General features: G+C 43.7%; 2 protein-coding genes across 2 annotated transcripts in view; one reads left to right on the top strand and one right to left on the bottom strand.

The window, feature by feature from the left end:
• Nucleotides 1-20,236, bottom strand: part of crls1 (cardiolipin synthase 1) — a 404,081-nt gene that overhangs the window by 45,762 nt on the left and 338,083 nt on the right. The gene's annotated exons all lie outside the window — the stretch shown is intronic.
• Nucleotides 19,413-20,236, top strand: part of LOC117459445 (forkhead box protein G1-like) — a 91,298-nt gene continuing 90,474 nt past the window's right edge. The window contains exon 1 of the mRNA XM_071205711.1: nt 19,413-20,231. Within this exon, the coding sequence (XP_071061812.1) occupies nt 19,443-20,231 (789 nt within the window). The 5' untranslated portion in view covers nt 19,413-19,442. The remainder of the gene's footprint in view (nt 20,232-20,236) is intronic.

Consider the following 20,236-nt stretch of genomic DNA (forward strand, 5'->3'; position numbering starts at 1 on the left):
TGCACTTGTTATTAACTGATATTGATGAAATTGATTTGTGTGCATTGCTTGAATTTCACTTCACAGACTGAATGTGGTTTGTCTTGTGTGTCATGTTTTGCTTTTTGTTTATGTACGTCTGTAAGTTGTTGCTATTGTCGGGACCCCCTTGGAACCGAGGTGGTGCGTCCCAAGGGCTTTATCCCAATGAATAAAAATGTCTATATAATAGTCTTGTTTTTTTAATGTAGATGAAACCTGTTATTCCTTTCGTCCAAATTGAAAATGTCACACACCAATAACTAATTGAGGCAGAATAAAACGGCTGATTTGGCTCAGTTGAAATGTATGCATGCAAGTCTGTGTGTGTGTGTGTGTGTGTGTGCGTGCGTGTGAGGATGTGTTGCCAGCCACCCTAGTTACCAAATTGACCTTAATGGAAGGACACAAGAGCAGTGGGCCGCTACAATACACACAGACCTGGAGGGTGGGCAATAACTGACAAACACAGTCAAAACACACACACACACACACACACACACACACACACACACACACACACGCACGCACGCACGCACGCACGCACGCACACACACACAGTGAGTGTTAGCCAGCGGCAGTGTTTGAGAGAAAAAGCAAAAGAACATTTGTCCGGTCAGTTGGTGTCTGACTCCTCAGAGACCGGAGTGTGTGTGTGTGTGTGTGTGTGTGTGTGTGTGTGTGTGTGTGTGTGTGTGTGTGTGTGTGTGTGTTAGAATAGGATGAGGTTAGCTTATCTCATTATAAACAAGCCCATTGGAATCCAGTTTAGTTGTGTAGCTCAGAGTCATATTCAGAGTCTGTGCAGGCTGAGCGTATCCCAGACTGAACAGGAAGCAAACAGGAAAAAGATAGGGGTGAGGAAAAAACTAAAACACATGTACTATTGTAATAAATAAAAGTATGACAGGTAAGAGACATCTGAGGGGTTTTAAGCCGATAACACGATTTCTGAATTATTGGCATGAAGTCTGACCATTTTCTTTCACGTGGAGAGCCACAGTGATTCCCCTTGTTGCAGTGTGTGCCACAGGACAGTATTATCTCTGGAGCCATCATGCTGCCAGCACCATCTGCTCCTACCGTACAGCGGTGCTATCCACTGTCTCCCACTCCCACTGTGAAACTCATGAGCAACTTCAAGAAACTTGCTCCCACACGCGAGAGCAAAATGCCTTTCCTCCATTTTCAGTGTGGTGTCGTCGTCACACCGAGGTAGTTTTGCTTCCTCCTGATGTCCAGTGGTTTAAAGGGGATGCAATGAATGTCTCTAGTGCCGATTCCTCTGCTCACGGCCAAGCAATCATGACGGGCCTAAACCTCGGTGCCGGTGTCACGGGAGAATCTATGGGTAAAATGTTTGCGTTAAGGTTTCCAGATGAATCGCGAGCTTTCACAGTAAACTAGTTGTTTGGCAATTACCCTAAAAACAATACTTTGAAATAAAGCTGTCGTTGAGTGCGCTGCTAGATATAGTTTATTTAGTTCCATTCAAATTGACCATCTTTAGTTCTTTTGGTGCTCAACAATTGACTCCACTGGTCTCTTCGCACCGTGCCAACAGCTCTAGCAGATTAGCTGCGAGTGTTTCTGAATAGAAGGTCTTTTCTCTTTTTGTCAGACCCACTAACTTGCAGTACAATATGTCAGCACCTTCTCACCTGACCTCCTCCTCACCGGGACCTCCTGCCCTCCTTAAGTCCTGAGCTAAGTCCTGAGCTGACGGTCAAGGAGCTAAAGCTGAGCTGCAGCTGCACCGCCATCAATAAGTCAGATGTTTCAGGTCCGACGGCACAAACGATCACACTGCGATGCATAATTCACCACGTCCATAATCTATATTTCAGAGGAGGCTTCAAACAAACGCTTGGCTGCAGATTGAAGCGGTTATCTCCTTCTGTCCACTTTGCTTTTACACAGAGAGAATGCACGCAGAAAAAACGGCAAATGTGCATGTTTTTATCACGATTAGGAGCCGTGGAAAATATGTCACTCAAAGTTTCATACAGGGTAGTTTAGGAAATACAAATCCTTGGCTCCTTCAACAACGCATAACATTTCCATGGAAAGAAATACAAATAATGCAATAACAGTGTTGCAAACAACTATTGCGTTGCTAAAGGATAAAAAATAGCATTCAATGTAGGAATTTGCATGACTTTCTACGATAGACGTGGACGCCTCCTGAAGTCATATTAAAGACAAATGTGACTAGTACCATTTCAACACTTGTACGTGACACGAATTAGAACAAATCTGCTAGTACATGACGGCCATTGTTCAGACCAACAGAATTTCTTTTAGCGTCTCAGAAAGATCCCGTCGTCTTGAACAAGGGCGGACTGGGACTCAAAATCAGCCCGGGACTCTCGACCGGCGCACTTCGGCACCGCAAGTCAATACCGCCAGGAAATTGTCAATGGGGGGGGGGTGCTAGTTACTTATCTGACTACCCACCTTGGTACCGCAAGTCAATTGTCGACGGGGGCGGCCCACATCGTTCGACCGGCCCACTTCACTTCAGTACCGGCCAGTCCGCCACTGGTCTCGAAGCAACCTGATGTAGCAAAATCCTACACTGCAGGTTTGACGTTTTTCTGTGACGAGCTGACATTACCTAAGGCTGTACATCCAGCATTTGCCCTTAAGCTCAAGTTAAAGTGCTTCCTTAGAAGGTTTGGTGTCTGTGTATCACGGCTCAATAGATTATTTGTGTCTTGAGTAAATAAAAAGAACATTAGCCTTCGCTGTCAGGTCAACAGGTAATGCAAAGGGAGAATCTCTGGTCTGTTGTCGACGTCTTCGTTAGCGAGAGGTCGAGTCCTTCCTGTGTTAAGCAGCTCTGTTCTCTTTTTACATTTCAATGTCCGTTCTGTCTTCCTTTTCTTTGATTCATGGTTCTTTTATGCATCTGTTTTCTGTTCTGATGCTTCTGTGTTTCCATCAGTTTTTATAATTCTGTATTTGTATCTGTTCTGTTTACATGTTCTAGTTTCTACCTCTGTACTTCATTGTTGTTTCCGTCTTTCACCTATTGTTACGTTTTTGTGTTTCTATCTTTTCTGTGCTCATGTTTCTTTCTCATGTTTTTATGATTTTGTGTTTCTATTTTGGTTCTGTATTCATGTTTCTGTGTTTGTACCTCTCTTGTATTTATGATGATCTTGTGTTTGTGTGTGTGTTTCCATGATGTTTGAATATCTATTCTGTGTTCTCCAGCAGAGCGGCTCCGGCTCTCCCCCCCGCCCCTCCTTCCTCGCTCGGCTGAACTCTATCTGAACCGTGACTTGAACCCTGGATGAACTTCACTAAACTGACCCATTAATCCACTTTGGGTGTAAAGCAGCCTGTATGGTGGCCCATGAGGGACACCTAGAGTCCACAGCAGCAGAAACACCTGCTAATCACCAACCACGTGCACGTCAGGCTAGACACACACACACACACACACACACACACACACACACACACACACACACTACACACACACACACACACACACCACACACACACACACACACACACACACACACACACACACACACACACACACACACACACACACACACACACACACACACACACACACACACACACACACACACACACACACACACACACTAATGGACATGTGAGGACCCTCACTAACATAACATTTCCGAGCCCTCGACCCTAAAAATGATACATCTTGTTTATCAAAAGCTTAGGTCCTGTGTATGTTTAGTAGATCATTCGCATCAGTAGGTTTACAATAAAATGTCGATTACAAACCTCCAGCACAGTTTACAGTCCACTTCCTGTTTCCTCTCTCTAACTATTGCGCGTTTCCACGGCAGCGGGTAGCTCGCTTTAAGCGTGCCGAGCCGTGCAGGGCCCGTTTTTGGTTGCGCTTCCACTTGGCCTAGTTTTGGCCCGGGGCGACTTTTTCACCTTTTTTCTGGCCCGACTAAATCGTGGTTCTAGGGCCAGGAACAACCAGGCTGAGTCGGGCTGAGTATGCTAAACTAGAGAGAGAATCGCTGGCTAGGGGCTACAACTACAACAAAATGAACATATTTGACCGTGATTTAATTGTAATACAGGTTTCTAAATGATGCCGAAGTAACAACACACTGATACCGGTTAGTAAGAACCATGAATTAATGCTTTGACAAGTCTGCAGACAGACGGCAGAGAAACACCCTTTTAGAATGCGTGTTTTCTAAATGGAGCTTGGCTAAGCTAACGTTATATATGCTCCGACCGTCCACACTCCGACTGTATCCTCCATGACACAGGCAGTCTGTGGTTTGTACTTGTTTCACTTCTGTCTAGTTTCTGATCAGATATGAGGAGCTGTGAGCTCTGAGTGCTAAGAGCTCACGGCTGTGTTGTTTTTCTGGGGCGCTCATTGAAGATGACGTCACGGCTCCGCCTACACTGCGTTACTATAGTAACTGCCCCAGTTCCTAAACTGTAATGGAAGCGCAGCATTAAAGTGAGCCGGGCCTAATAAGGCCTAACCAAACTGAGCGAGGCCTGCAGTGGAAACGCGCCATATGAGAGTAACTCGGTTTTTGTTGTTGTATTCATTCGTTTTTTACCCCCTTGTATTCCTTGAATTGTTATATTATGTTTGAGCAATGTTGAACTTTTGAAGCTTCGATGGAAGCGTCAGCCAATCAAATCATTAAAAAAAACAAGCTCTAGCCATTCAAACCGCGTGCTTGTGTGTCCGGGGCGGGAGATTCATGTGATTGGTTGTTGGCTTCAACCAAGCCCCCAGGAAGTGCGCCGGACTCAGATGAAAATATTCGTGGTGGCCAAACGGCGGTACTACACTTCCGTTTGGTCGCTGGGCCCGGAAACACTTTTTCCCATTGACTTACATTGGGAAAGAGTGGTCTGTAACTCGTTGGATACTTTTTTTTAAACTAAATAAACAACCCAGTATGAACACTTGTATAGCCCTTATTAAAAACATTCGTTCCTCAAGTTGTAAAAATGTGCTAATAACGTTATTCTGAGAGTTATTTCCCTCTGCATTATGAACGTGCATCTAACCCCCGGCACGTTCATGTGACGTGTTCAGCAATACATGAGTTGTACCTTTACCCATGGAAGCACAATAAGAACGGACCCACATCGCCTTACTGCCAGTATGAATATTACATCCCACTGGGTAGTCCCACACACACACACACACACACACACACCACACACACACACACACACACACACACACACACACACACACACACACACACACACACACACACACACACACACACACACACACACACACACACACACACACACACACACACACACACCACACACAAACCACACACACACACACACACACACACACACACACACACACACACACACACACACACACACACACACACACACACACACAGCAGTAATCAGCTATTTTAGTTGAACTAAACCCATGTCCCAAAAATTACACTTAATAATCAGTGCAATACAATTAAAGATGGCCTTTGCCCGGAGGAACACTCTAATTATCACTTTATATGTATATTTTATGTTTATCTAAATATTTAAAGGTCGAGACATGAACTGTATGCATGATTTATACTTTTCTTAAAATTTGGTCATTTTTGAACATTTTGTACTTTTTGGAAAGTTTTATATAAATGTGGGAAACTCTGCAGCTGGATGAATACCTGCGTCACCGGCACTAAAGAAAACGAGATTATTCACGTCATAATCATCAATTCATGTTAATTAAAAGGTGCTTACCGATGTGGTAACACTTTATATTCAGGTACACAAATTCACCATCAACTAGTTATTAGCATATTAGCAGTATATTGGCTCTTTATTAGTCATTATAAAACACTTATTAATGCCTTATTCTCCATGACCATATTCTACAAGTAATAAGCCATTAGTTGAGAGTTTTTCCTCAATGACCCTCTAATTAGTGCTGATTTATTGCAAGTAAGGAAGTTGTTGTTCATGAGTTCTGGTCTTAATATGCGCTGCTCAATATGGGCCTATTAAAAAAAGTAATTCTCCCATAATCACTTCAAAGTGAATGGGCAGAAGCTTCACAGCTAGCATTAGCTATATTGACCTTGTTTACACTTAGCGGTCCCATGTGTTAATCTGTGTATGTTACACTTGCATGTATGAGATCATTAAGTGCCTTTTTGGATAGTCTCGCTCCGTTTGAATGTCAGTGGACTGCAAATAATTCAATAAAGGAGCATGGCTGCTCATTCCCTGGCTCTCTATGTTCACACTGAGACAGTACTTAGAGAGAACAGTACACCTATTGTGTAAGTACAAAAAAAAAGACTGACTTTTATTAATCCCCGTGGGGAAATAGTTTCTCTGCATTTGATCCTAGTGTTCGGAGCAGTGTGCTGCCATTTTGAACGGCGCCCGGGGAGCAGTGTAGGGAACGGTGCCTTGCTCATGGACACCTCGTAGCACTTAGCCACCACCGCCTTACATACAAGCAGGTCACACAGTATAACCACAACGACATACATCTGTTAAAAATCTGTTTGTATTAAAAAAGTACAGACTGCATATTATGTGTTCTCAGCCTCGGAGAAACTTGACATGTTTTGGGATGTGTCCGAACCTCTCTTTCGCGGTTCATTAGTAAAACAGATATTGTGCTGTTGAGGTTAATGTCAGTAGTCGTGTGCTATAATGTATTTACAAAGTGTGAAGAGGCCGCACCTTTAGAATAGGGAACCTGTTCAGGCCAATTAGAGTCAAACTAATAGCTTATTGGTTATGAACAAGATTTCACTTTAAAATAGGGAACATGTTCGTAGATAGAAATACTTCATTTTGAGTTATTTAGACACAATTAACACTTATAGTTTCATCTCTTGTTACATAAGAAGAGATCATAAGTGTTATTATGGGAGAATTACTATTCTTGTGGTACTACTGCCTTATAGGCCCATATTGAGCAGCGCATATTAAGACCAGAACTCATGTACAACAACTTCCTTACTTGCAATAAATCAGCACTAATTAGACGGTTATTGAGGGAAAACTCTCAACTAACGGCTTATTACTTGTAGAATACGGTCATGGAGAATAAGGCATTAATACGTGTTTTATACTGACTAATAACGAGCCAATATACTGCGAATATGCATGTTAGTCGATGGTGAATTTGTGTACCTTAATATAAAGTGTTACCACCATGTTGAATATATCTCCGAAAAGTAGAACAATTCCTTTAATACAGTTTGATTAAAAATGTCTGCATTGTTCACAACAAACAGGTTGGATTCAATCTGCAGTAACTTCCTCCAAACACCAATTAGTGCCCGTATGCTGCATGTTGCAAATCCTAAAACCCCCCTCTTTCAAACACTGGCATCCGCACGCATGCACGGACACACACACTCAGCAGCCTGGCACTGCGCAGCACACACTACAGTAACTCACAAGCCGAGATGTCATCACTGTTTGGCCAATGTAGGTCAGTGTGTGAGCATCCCAAACACAACAGAGGGGGAGGGAGGGAGGGGGAGGGATAAGGTGGGAGGGAAAGAAAAACATCCCAGAATGAATCAACCGAATGTTTTGATTTGTAACGGACGCTGCGTTGTCTCTGCCTCGTGGCAACATGGGTACACTGTGTCTGTGCCTCCTCCTCCTCCTCCTCCTCCTCCTCCTCCTCCTCCTCCTCCTCCTCCTCCTCCTCCTCCTCCTCCTCATTCTCTCAATGACGAGTGTGTACATACTTCCTTGCACTTTAATGTGTGTACGTGTGGGAAAAGCCTTGGGGGCGTTGCATGTATGAATGCGCTAGTACATACATCTATTGTGTGTGTGTGTGTGTGTGTGTGTGTGTGTGTGTGTGTGTGTGTGTGTGTGTGTGTGTCACGGTATGGAAGAAGCTATATGTGTGTGTTCGGTGGGTGTTTCAACTCCAATGCCTGGTGCTATTTATAGCCGTAAACTTCAGATGACCCCGAAGCTGCCGGCGACTCAACCTGATTTAATTTGGCGGCTCTGGCTGTAATAATATCGGCAACACGATGACCCGGGCACGTCTCCTCGCTGCACTGTACTCCAGAGGGAGTCACTGTGGTACATTACATTACATTTAGCTTACGCTTTTATCCAAATCGACTTACAATAAGTACATTCGACCAAGAAGATACAAATTTGAAGAAAACAGAATCATAAAGTACATCAGGTTTCATAGAGCCAAGCATTTCAAGTGCTGCTCAACTGGCTTTAGGTAAGCCAGACCTTTATTAGTATATAAGTGCTTTGTTAATAGTTCTATCGCTCGAGGTGGAGTCGAAAGAGATGAGTTTTCAGTCCGGAAGGTGTGTAAGCTTTCTGCTGTCCTGATGTCAATGGGAGCTCATTCCTCCATCTTGGAGCCAGGATAGCAAACCCACGTGTTTCTGCTGATGGGAACTTGGGTCCCCCTCGCAGCGAGGGTGCAGCGAGTCGTTTGGCTGATGCAGAGCGGAGTGCACGTGCTGGGGTGTACGGTTTAACCATGTCCTGGATGTAGGAAGGGCCAGATCCATTCGCAGCATGGTACGCAAGTGTCTTGAAGTGGATTCGAGCAGTTACTGGAAGCCAGTGGAGGGAGCGGAGGAGCGGCGTGGTGTGGGAGAAGTACGGCCGCAGTTGGGCCGCCTCGCTCCTAACGTGCTTTGACAGGAAGTAAGTCCCCGTCCACTGTCCTCCTTTCTCCACGGAGACTCCCCCTCTTCCCTGAAAAGCAGTTTAGTTGAAACTTTAAACCATCTCGAGCAGGATCATGTCAAACCGGATGAGCACATATGAAACTGTACGCAGACGATACTGTCATATCTGTCACAGTTTGTTTGAATTTGGGCGCATGACAGGCGGGCGAAGGTACCTGAAAAGAAAAATCAGGTTGAGAGGTCTTTGTCAAACATTCATCGAGAGCGTTTGCAATGCTTGGAAATCTGTTGGGTGACGACCAGGCGACCAGGCGACCCTCGAAACAGCTCTGACAGAGGTCAGTCAGAGAGGGCAGGGTTACGGTGGTCGCGTTCCGACGGCAACTCATGCTTGAAAAACAACGATGATGATCCTTCATACTGACGGACAGGATGTCGGATCCCATCATGGTTCTCCACAAACTGTCGATGAATAATTTGACATCGTTTTCCTGGTTCAAGAAGCAGTAAAGCGGTCTGAGGGTATTCAGGTTTCTATGGTTTCTGAACACGCTATGATCAGAACAAAGCTCTTTGTGATATTTTATAATAAAGACTGAACATAAAATGTGATAAAAGTATAAAAAATCATTGCCTGCCGCCTTTAAAAACACCAGATTGTAGTTTCGTCTTTGACTGAGAACTACAACTAGTATTGCCTTTGCTTCGGTCAAAGATAATTTGAGGTTTTGAGGGTAAAGTATTTTAAAGTGTTGAGGGAAATGATCAGTATAGGGTTACACACAGTATGGTTGTGGTGAAATAAGCACACACATGTCGTGTGCGTCCTGAACATGATGTGCACGCAGTGTGTTGGGCGATTTCATTCAAACTGACAAAACATATCCAAGCTGCAGACACTTAAAGAACCAGCTGGGAACTGAATGTCTAATCCTGCCCGTGTTGATGCCTCGCTTTTCCCATTTAGCTCAATGCACACATGCAGCCATCGATGTAGTACATGTGTGCATGGGAGCTTGGGAGCTTGGTACATCATTATTTTATACTGCAATACCACTATTTAAAGGTAGGGTAGGTGATTCACTTCAGAAACACTTGTTATATTCCATGGAATGTTCTTAACGTCCCGATAGCAATGAATATATTAAATGCTTTGACAATAAATACATTCAAAATGTCATCTGTGGAAGCCGTGGCGCTGTAAAAAGCACGACCAATCATCTGAGCCGGCTAAAGTAACTGGATGGCCTACCTGCCTGTCAGCCTTCCATCGGGGCACAAACTTATCTCGTGCCCTCATTGGTCATGTGTGCGTTCGTGTGTGTTGGAGGAGGGGCTCTGTAAGGAAGTCTGAAGGAAGGGCAGATTTTTTTCGGCTGCGTACTTTCAAATTCTAGCGCACTCGAGCTGGTTTCTCCATTCGTACCTACCCCACCTTTAATATGGGGGATTCATGATTTACCGGAAATACACAGCACACATCTCGAGAGCTTACGGATTTTAAGATTTTGCAACCACCAAGTTTTCATCAGTCAGCTGAAACATTTCAAGGTTTCATTGCAAGTATTGCTAATACCGGAGCTCCAGAATCATACACATCGTACAGATCTATTTGTATCAGCCCAGTTTCCACTTGGTATGAACATGTGACCTGTACTCAGTGTTAGATCAGGAACAAGTCATGCAGCCAGTTTAATGTTTATCAGAGATTAAAAATACGTTGTCACTGACTCCTGGTACTAGGATGGGTTAAATGCAGAGGCCACATTTCACTGTGTGTGTTGTGTGCTCTGCATGTGTGACCATTAAAAGAGGGTTTCATCCATAGGCGGAGTTTGACATTTGCGCTTGAGCAAACCTTTTTTACTGACGTCAGTACACAGTCCCAACTATTGCGTGGGGTGCTACGGATACAGTAGCAATAAAGCCAGCGTTCACCGCACTGAGCCTCCTCGACGCTCGATCCTCGGTCCTCGGTGTGCATTTAGAGAAATGAGACGTCCTTCAAAATGGCGCGCTGAAATTCAGGGGAAATTTGAGTATTGAGAAGCCTCTTAAGATGCACGGATCCAGCTTCGTTAATTAAGTGTATTCTATAAGTTGTAAGGACTGAAGAATACTTCCCTCTGTTTTCAGAGCATGCAGCCAAAGAGGTATGTTGTTGTGTTTGTATTACTTTTGCGTTTATTACTTTGCTGTGCATGTTATTGTGTGTCTAACACAATACTGTATTTGTCATTTAAACTGTTTTCACGGTGGATTCGAAGAGGAATAAACCCGTAATGAGAAAGCCACTTGTGTCTGCCTGTGCTTCGAGGGAATTACACTGTCACTGTGATCCTGCCTGACTCTCATCATACTACTTCCCTGATGGCTCCCATATGATTATTGATTCTTATTACAGACACATGCATTTCCAAACATTTGGTCTATATGCTGTAAATGTATTATCTCTTCGATTTACACACGGCATCTATTGCACGTCTGTCCGTCCTGGGAGAGGGATCCCTCCTCTGCTGCTCTCCCTGAGGTTTCTCCCATGTTCCCTTTAAACTGGGGGTTTTCTCTGGAAGTGTTTCCTTGTACGATGTGAGGGTCTAAGGACAGAGGGTCTAAGGACAGAGGGTCTAAGGACAGAGGGTCTGAGGACAGAGGGTCTAAGGACAGAGGGTCTGAGGACAGAGGGTCTAAGGACAGAGGGTCTAAGGACAGAGGGTCTAAGGACAGAGGGTCTGAGGACAGAGGGTCTAAGGACAGAGGGTCTGAGGACAGAGGGTCTAAGGACAGAGGGTGTCGTATTGTCATACTGATATTCTGTACACACTGTGAAGACCACTGAGACAAAAGTAACATGTGTGATATTGGGCTGTATAAATAAACATTGATTGATTGATTGATTGATTGATTGATTGATTGATTGATTGATTGATTGATTGATTGAAGAAGCTGAAAGAGCCAAGACTCAATAAAAAGGTGGAGCTCAGGGCTTATGGGTGGGACACAAAACACAGGATTTCCCCAAGGAGATAGGTGTTCACTTTCGATAACCATCATAAAGATCACAATGCTATCTTTTACTTGAGAAAATAAGTTACTTGAACCCATTCTACAATCTCTTTATAAACCTAAACAATTTATAGTTTTGTTTTTCAAAACCTAAAGAAGCCGTGGTCTTTTGTCTAAAGGAGTTTTACCATATGTTTCAAGTTGTTGATATAAACTATCATTTGGTTGTGATGGTCATCGGGAGTCCGTCAACTCAGTACCCTGCACATCTCAATAGTTAAACACTCCAAAGGATACACAGAGTAGGACAACGTACCTAAAACTACTTCTACCGGCTGCCCTATCTCGCAACACTTCAGAAATAAAGATCGAACACATTTGAGAAAGTCCTCTTCCTGCGGACACAAACCGCGACACTTCTTGAAAGCATCCAGGTGCAAACAGATGAAAGGAGTTGAACTTCTGTCCATTTAGCAAACTATCATACGCTAAATGGACAGGTTTCTTGCAGGATATCATGTGATGCCCAATTGACGATTCTCAGACCAATCAGTGTTCTGTATTACATTACATGTCATTTGTTAGAGGCTTTTATCCAAAGCGACTCACATACATTCAGTCCTGTGGACAATCCCCACAAGAGCAATTTGGAGTGAAGTGTGTTGCCCAGGGACACAACGACATGCTGACTGCAGTGGGACTCGAACATGCTACCCCCTGATTCGAAGTCCAGCGCACTATTCACTGAGCCACAGCCGCCTAGTGTCTTGAGAACACATTTTATTATGGACTCGGCTTGTTTTAAACCTAAGCTAAGGTACTTATACTAAGTACCAGCTTCTATCGACAACTTTTCCTGATGGCAACACAACACATTTTGCAAGTCGAGTCCTACTCAAGCAGTGGAAATGCTTCAGAAGGTGAGAGCCATGTGACCAAGAAAGGTATAGCGGAGAAAAAACAAGAGCTAGCAGGCTTAGCTATCACTGCTCAAACGCACTACAAGTTGTAGCTACATTACTAAGAATTGTTTCTGCTTCTAGACATTAGAAGAATGGGGAACATGGATGACAAAAAGAATAATAACTCAATGCTAAATCAGAAGTTAGGAATAAATACAAAAAATAGAGCAGATGTGGAAAGGAGTGCTGCAGCTCCAATCCTTCTTCCTCTCTGATCTTATCTCATAGTGACCTAGGTGAAAATTGATGAAGACCTTTAACGTTTTTCACTTCTTCCTAAAAATCAGGAGTTGAACCTAAAGTTTCTAACGGTCTTTATAAGCTGCAGAAGGAGATGTACTGTAGAAAGACAGCTGGAGGTAACATCAGGTCTCCGCTCTCCGCTTCAAAGGAGAGCTCACGATGGCCGGCGAGTGCACGGAGAGTCAGCCAAGTACATGTTTTGTGAGAGTCATGATCACCGAACTCTTTAAAGCTGCTCATAACTCCTCGTGCTGTTTTGGCAACAGTTCAGTAATCTGTGCAGCTGGTGCCAGCGCGGCCAGGGGAAGAACTGACACCACGGAGCGCCACTGAAACTCAGGGAGCAAACAAGAGGAAGAAAGGAGTCCTGCAAGGCACAGCAGGAACCAAAGGAACCGCTGGATTTGTAAGGAAGTCCTTCAAAAGAGAACTTTGTTTAATGGAGCTCCTAATTGTAGCCGAAAGACATACAGATACATACAGATACTTGGTGTCTGGCTTGATGATCGTCTCATAAACTTCATGTCAATAATCTGCTTAAAAAGCTGAGGGTTCGGCTAGGTTTCTTCTACAGAAACAAGTCCTGCTTCTCGCTTGAGGCCAGGAAAAGGCTCTGTGACCTTTGACCTGTGCTGGACTATGGGGATCTGGTCTATATGCACCTGCCGATTACCTGGTCAAGTTAGATGCTGCGTATCACAGCGCACTGAGATTTGTGACAAACTGTAAAGCATTAACCCATCACTGTACCCTGTATGCAAGGGCTGGTTTGCCTTCACTAACTGTACGGAGGCTCAGTCACTGGTACATTTTTATATACAAAGCCATGCTAGGGAAACTTCCATCTTATATCTGCTCCCTGATCTCACGGAGAATTGTAAGTGGCTACTGCCTGAGATCGAATGCTGTGGTTTTATTAAATGTGCCAACTGCTAGGACTGTCTGAGGGAAGACAGCTTTTAGATGCGCAGCTCCTCTGTCTTGGAACAGTCTGCAAATTAAATGGAAACTGAACAATCTGGTGCCACTAAATGTTTTTAAAGCTCGGTTGGATGCTACTCAATCAGAAGCTATTGGTACCTGCTCATGTGGATAATTATGTAAATGATGCTGTATGATGTGCTTTTGTTGTTCTGTTTATGTGTTTATGTTTCATGTGGAACTACTTGAGCAGGTCTCCCTTGAACAAGAGATCAATGATCTCAATGGGATTCATCTGTATAAATAAAGGTTTGAAATGAAATGAAATGAGGATATCGACTTCTATGACAAAGAGAAAATCTCTCATGTTTAAGAGGATGAACAAGCTCTAAAATAACTCATGACAATCCCTTCAGTCTAGCTGTACCATGTTTGTTTGGTGTCCATTTAAAAAGTGAGACTGCTAATATGCTAAGCTAAGGTGGCGACCATGGTAAACATTACACCTGCTAACCGTTGTCTTTGTGAGCATGCTGGTGCATTTAGCTTCACTGTTGGCACGTCTTCAGACTATGTTTACCTCTTTGATAGATCTTTTCACCACAACATTATTTAAGATCAAGATCACAGGACATCCTTCAACCTTACTCAGTTTCACCGACCAGGACACACCAACAGCCAATTTCAGGCCTTCGGTGAGAATCATTCTGATTGGCTGTTCAGATTTAGCACATTTACCACAAGTCATTAGGTGCTTTCACACCAAGTACTTTGCCTTACTTAGTTCTCATGAGCTAAGTACAGATCGCGTTCTCACCGGAATAAGTCCCTGAGGGAGGATTAGTAAAATGAAGCCGCTGATGTCAATTATTTTCTTCTTCTTCTTCTTCTTCTTCTTCTTCTTCTTCTTCTTCTTCTTCTTCTTCTTCTTCTTCTTCTTCTTCTTCTTCTTCTTCGCTGGCAGGCCGCAAACAACTTCACGGCGTATACTGCCACCGGAAGTCCCCGAAGTTGGGGACTGGCTTCAGAGTAAATCGCCAGAAACGCTGACACCTCCTCATCTCCTCATCTCCACATCTCCACATCTCCTCATCTCCTCATCTCCACATCTCCACCGCTCCCATGTTTTCTTTTGTGTTGCCATAAGTTAGTCTCTCTGCGTTTGTGCACGGGGCTAATGCTAATAATGCTAATGCAAGGAAAACAAAATGGCGGTTTCACAAAACTTTTTGGGAGTTTTACGGGGCGTGGTTTGCATTCTGCCAATCAGAAATGGGAACCTTTGTCTCCCATGAAAGTACCTGCTCTCTAGCAGGGACTGAAAAGGGGGTGGAAAGGTTCTCATGAACTAAGTTCTAGTTCCGGATTTTTTTGGTATGAACGCACATTTTCGGAACTATATCAGAACAATACTGGGAAAAGTACTCGGGTGTGAAAGCGCCTCTTGATGTCAATTCGATGTTTCTGGGCCTTAGGACTGCATTAGACAAACTTTAGCTCTGCATGAGATCGCAGGAATACGATGGCAAAGCAGGCATTCATCAATCATAAGAGTGCAAGTGCACAGTCCTTGTTGATTACTTTTGTAACATTTACCACATTTCAGCTGTTTAACATGCAGTCTCTGGAGTTCTTACATCATTTTTGTTGGTGATGCAACTCCTTTTCTGCAACATTCCCTTTCCATGTGTGCCTCAGATGGGGTTCATGTGTTTGTCTTCATGTGTCAGTCCGTAATGAAGCGGAGACCTGTCCAGAGGTGGACCCTGCCTCTCAGCGGTCTGCCTCACTGAGAGATGGATGCAAGTTCTCCTTCCGGTGCAAGCTTTACAGTACAGCTTACCTTACTATTCCATAAGAGGCTAAGCCCATTAACCTTAATGTTAGCATGTTGAGTAGATACAGTCAAGCAGCATTTGGGGCCTGGCTTTGTTGAGGATGTCTTTAAAGGTAATAATCCCTGTGATGTTCCCCTTAAAGAATACTTGTGGTGTCATTTTACTCACAAAGGCAGACAATCTGACAAGTTGGGAACACCAACAGTTAATCTGAAGCTCTTTATATGGAGGTACAACTGAGAAAGAGAGTGCTTGACTAGTCACAAATGATCCGTTAATGCAAAGAAAGACCCTTTGGTTTAGTTTCCCACAGTTAAAAAAGTTCCTGAATATCAGAGTTAGAGTTACTTTTTACTTTTGTTTTTTTACCCTGAAAAATGACCAGCTAAAATGCTAGTTCATATTATGGTTAAGTAATGTGTGTGTGTGTGTGTGTGTGTGTGTGTGTGTGTGTGTGTGTGTGTGTGTGTGTGTGTGTGTGTGTGTGTGTGTGTGTGTGTGTGTGTGTGTGTGTGTTAGCCTCTGACTTCAAGCTTGTGAACACAGCCCAAACCTTTGCCTTTGTTGGAGGTTCAGTTCCAGTTTAACAGAAGCACCATCTGGCACAAAAACGCAGCGCAGATTTAATACAGCAGATGTGTGTGTGTGTGTGTGTGTGTGTGTGTGTGTGTGTGTGATCTGGATTTCAGCTCTGTTTTCATACAGAATCTGCAGACAGTGTAGACAAACAGCGATCACTGGGCTCAGCGTGTCACTGAGTGCACTAGTGCAGCTCAGAAAACCTGTTAACTAAAAAAAACTTAAATGATATAATATACATTTTGATTTAATTTGTTAAAAAGCAGCACATTTTCTAAGAGGATTAGCTGTAGCTCGAAAGTCTAGTGATCACTGTAATAGTAATTATCAGCTTTTTTGACCGGGCTATAGAAACAACTATTTATTTATAGAATAAATCCATCGAGGCTTTTTGGACTGGTTGGAGAATAATAAGAACTTTATTCTTAAATGTTTATTGATGTTCAGATGGTGAAACATAAGAAAAAACTGTTTTTGCTGAAAAGGAAAGAGTTATCTCTGGGACTCTGTTTTTATTTCCAATCTCATGGAAAATATGGAAATATTAAACAACTAGCTTTTTTTGTTGAAGGTGAAATAAGAAAATCAAATAACTGCTGTTTAAAAAGCAGCCCCTATTAACTTAAATTCATCCAGATTTGTCTCAGTTTTTAGATTCTGCGTTGAAGGTGGAAGCATGCCAGAAAAGTTCAATTCAAGTACAAATTATTATTTTGTGATTTAAGTATTTAAAGTCCTTCAGAGCGATGCTGCCTAGTCATTACAGAGCATTAAGCTCAGTACTAAAGAGAGCCTCCGTAGTCCGGTTCAAACACCTTCATTGTTCCAGTGAGGGACACACATCAATCTGGAGCTATTTAATAAAGTAAAGCTCGACTACACGGCCCAGAGTTAAACGGTTTATAGATGGACTACGATCAATTATATTCCTGCATGAAAACAATAACCTCATTAAACACATGCAACCAGTCAGATAACAGAGCCTGAGGCAGAGAGACATTTACAACCTAATGCACCGTGGCAGATAGCCTTACACACACAACACCATGCAGCCAACACACACACACACACACACGCACGCACGCACGCACGCACGCACGCACGCACGCACACACACACACACACACACACACACACACACACACACACACACACACACACACACACACACACACACACACACACACACTTTGTTGCTCGTTTCCCTGCTTTCTGGAACAATAATCTACATTTTTCCACTGCAAAGCTCACTTGTTTGGGCAGGGTTTTAGTTAAGAATAATACTTATTATCAAAGATAGTATTTCACTATTAAACAAAGCACAATGACCTGAGTTACAAAGTGTATTCTGTACTTCCTGCAGAGAGATGACACACATGTATTTTCTATCTGACAAAAATAAATACAGAGTTGCTGATGCTGTTTCAAAACTATCCACAGACGTCCTGCAGATAATACAAGTATGTAAAAGTTCCTTATATTTTCTGTGTGATTCCACAGAAGACACTGCAACAGATGAAAACACGCCACATTTAAAATGTAGGCTACATTTTAAATGATGCATTAAATGAGGGAATGTACACAGTAGTAAAAGTGTTAAGGTCCCCGTGCCCCATCTTTAAAATAAACACTGTTATTTATTTATTTGACCGTAGATTATTAACATACATTTACAATTTTGGTGGAGATCACAGTATCTGAAAGCACCAAATATGTCAGGATGAATTCAAGACAAATACATATATATTTCACCATTTCATAAATTGTGAAGCCTGTTGTGAAGCGTCTGAATGCCCCCAGCTTGGAAAAAACAATTCCTATAACTTGTGGTTGTAGTTTACATAACATGAGAATCACCCATAGCCATGATGTAGTACTTTGAATACTTTCCGTTATATTATTTCCACCAAGCACATTTATTTTGCATGAAAACAGACCTTAAAAAGTGTAATTTGGGCATTTCTGTGCAATCTAAAGTCTTCCAGAGGTAATTAAATCACAGTATCACCTGTACAAATATAAAGGACATGACCTTAGTATCCTTAAGGGCTTCAATTAATATTTGAAATAGGATGATATAGAGAAAATGTGAAATGTAATGAACTGGAAAACGTATTTTAAGAAATATTTCAGTGAACAATCAGGTTTTAAATGGTTAAGAAACGAAGTCTCTTATCTATTATTATTATTATTATTATTATTATTATTATTATTATTATTATTATAACAGTCTATTTACTACCATCCTTCAGACACGTCGAACCACTTGGACAATTGATTTCTGCTGCACTACTTGATATTACCAACAGGAGGCACTCAGGTCACAGCTTCAGATATGCCGCCTCTGGGCTGTGTGTGCGCGTGTGTGCGCGTGTGCGTGTGTTTCCACAATGATTTTATTGGTAGACAATAGCGACGAGCCCCCCTCTCTACCCTCATAAACACACACACACACACACACACACACACACACACACACACACACACACACACACACACACACACACACACACACACACACACACACACACACACACACACACACACACACACACACACACACGAGGAGCGTGCACGCGCTGTGTTTGCCGACATGAATTCAAGCTACTGTCGTTGAGAAAACAAAGCCGAGGACACTGTGCGCTTTTACGCGCAAGCTCAGAATGGGATTTTACGCACACATGCACACGACCCACGGCACAGTCACACCAACGAATTTAACAGAGGTGCACGCGCATGAATACCGAAAGAGAGAGAGATATTAAAAGAGAGGAGAGGATATAAATGACGAGTTTGTGTTGTTGGGGACATTAAAGGTCGTCCGTTTGGAGACAGAAGGGAAGAAAAGAGGATTTGTTTATACAAATCAGCAAGTTGTTGAGGCTCCTCCTCCTCTCTGTGATGTAGAGTCGGAACCTCCTTAATTACTAATTTCTCTACATCCAAGCCAAGCTCGCTCTCTCTCTCCCTCCCCCCTCGCTCTCTCTCTTTCTCTCCCCCCTCTCTCTCTCTACCCCCCTCTCTCTCTGTCTGTCTCGCTTCTCTCCCTCCACTCATCCATCCATGCCTCTCTCATCCTGACCCTGCTTTCTCTCTCCTCTCTGTCTCTTTCGTTTCCAGCCAGGATAACGGAGGTGGACGAGCTTGGAGTGCTATTGTTGTTATTTTTTTTATTATTAATATTATTTATTTCTCGTTTTTCGGGAGACCCGTCACCGGGCATGGAGGATGTAAAAGACCCGCCGACCGTGCACCGGTCCTCCTCCTTCAGTATCAAGAGCCTCCTGCTGCCCTCCAAGTGCGACAGACCGGACCCCGTCGCCGCTGCAGTGGTGGGAATCCCCGGGACCTTCTCTCCCTCTCCGGGCTCCGAATCTGACAAGTCTCTGGAGGAGGTGGACTCTAAGTCTCTGGACCCGCTGGAGGTGGCTTTGGACCCCGAGAAGCCGGACAAGCAGGAGGACCAGGAGGAGGAAGGTGGAGGAGGCGCCAAGACCAACACTAACGGTAATAGTACCGTGAAAAACGGGAAATATGACAAGCCTCCGTTCAGCTATAACGCCCTGATCATGATGGCCATCCGGCAGAGCCCCGAGAAGCGGCTCACGCTGAACGGCATCTACGAGTTCATCATGAAGAACTTCCCGTACTACCGGGAGCACAAGCAGGGCTGGCAGAACTCCATCCGTCACAACCTGAGTCTCAATAAGTGCTTCGTGAAGGTGCCCAGGCACTACGACGACCCGGGGAAGGGGAACTACTGGATGTTGGACCCGAGCAGCGATGACGTTTTCATCGGAGGGACAACCGGGAAGCTCCGTCGGCGCTCCGCCACCTCCCGGGGGAAACTGGCGATGAAACGCGGGCTGCGCTTCGCTCCTCTCGGCTTGGGGATTAACGAGCGGGCAAACAACCCGCTGTACTGGCAGATCTCTCCGTTTCTCTCCCTGCACCATCACCACCACCACCACCCGCACTACAACGGATCCTCACCCGGGTTTTTGAACCAGGCGGG

Source organism: Pseudochaenichthys georgianus, chromosome 15 (genome assembly GCF_902827115.2).
Source record: "Pseudochaenichthys georgianus chromosome 15, fPseGeo1.2, whole genome shotgun sequence".
Taxonomy (NCBI): domain Eukaryota; kingdom Metazoa; phylum Chordata; class Actinopteri; order Perciformes; family Channichthyidae; genus Pseudochaenichthys; species Pseudochaenichthys georgianus.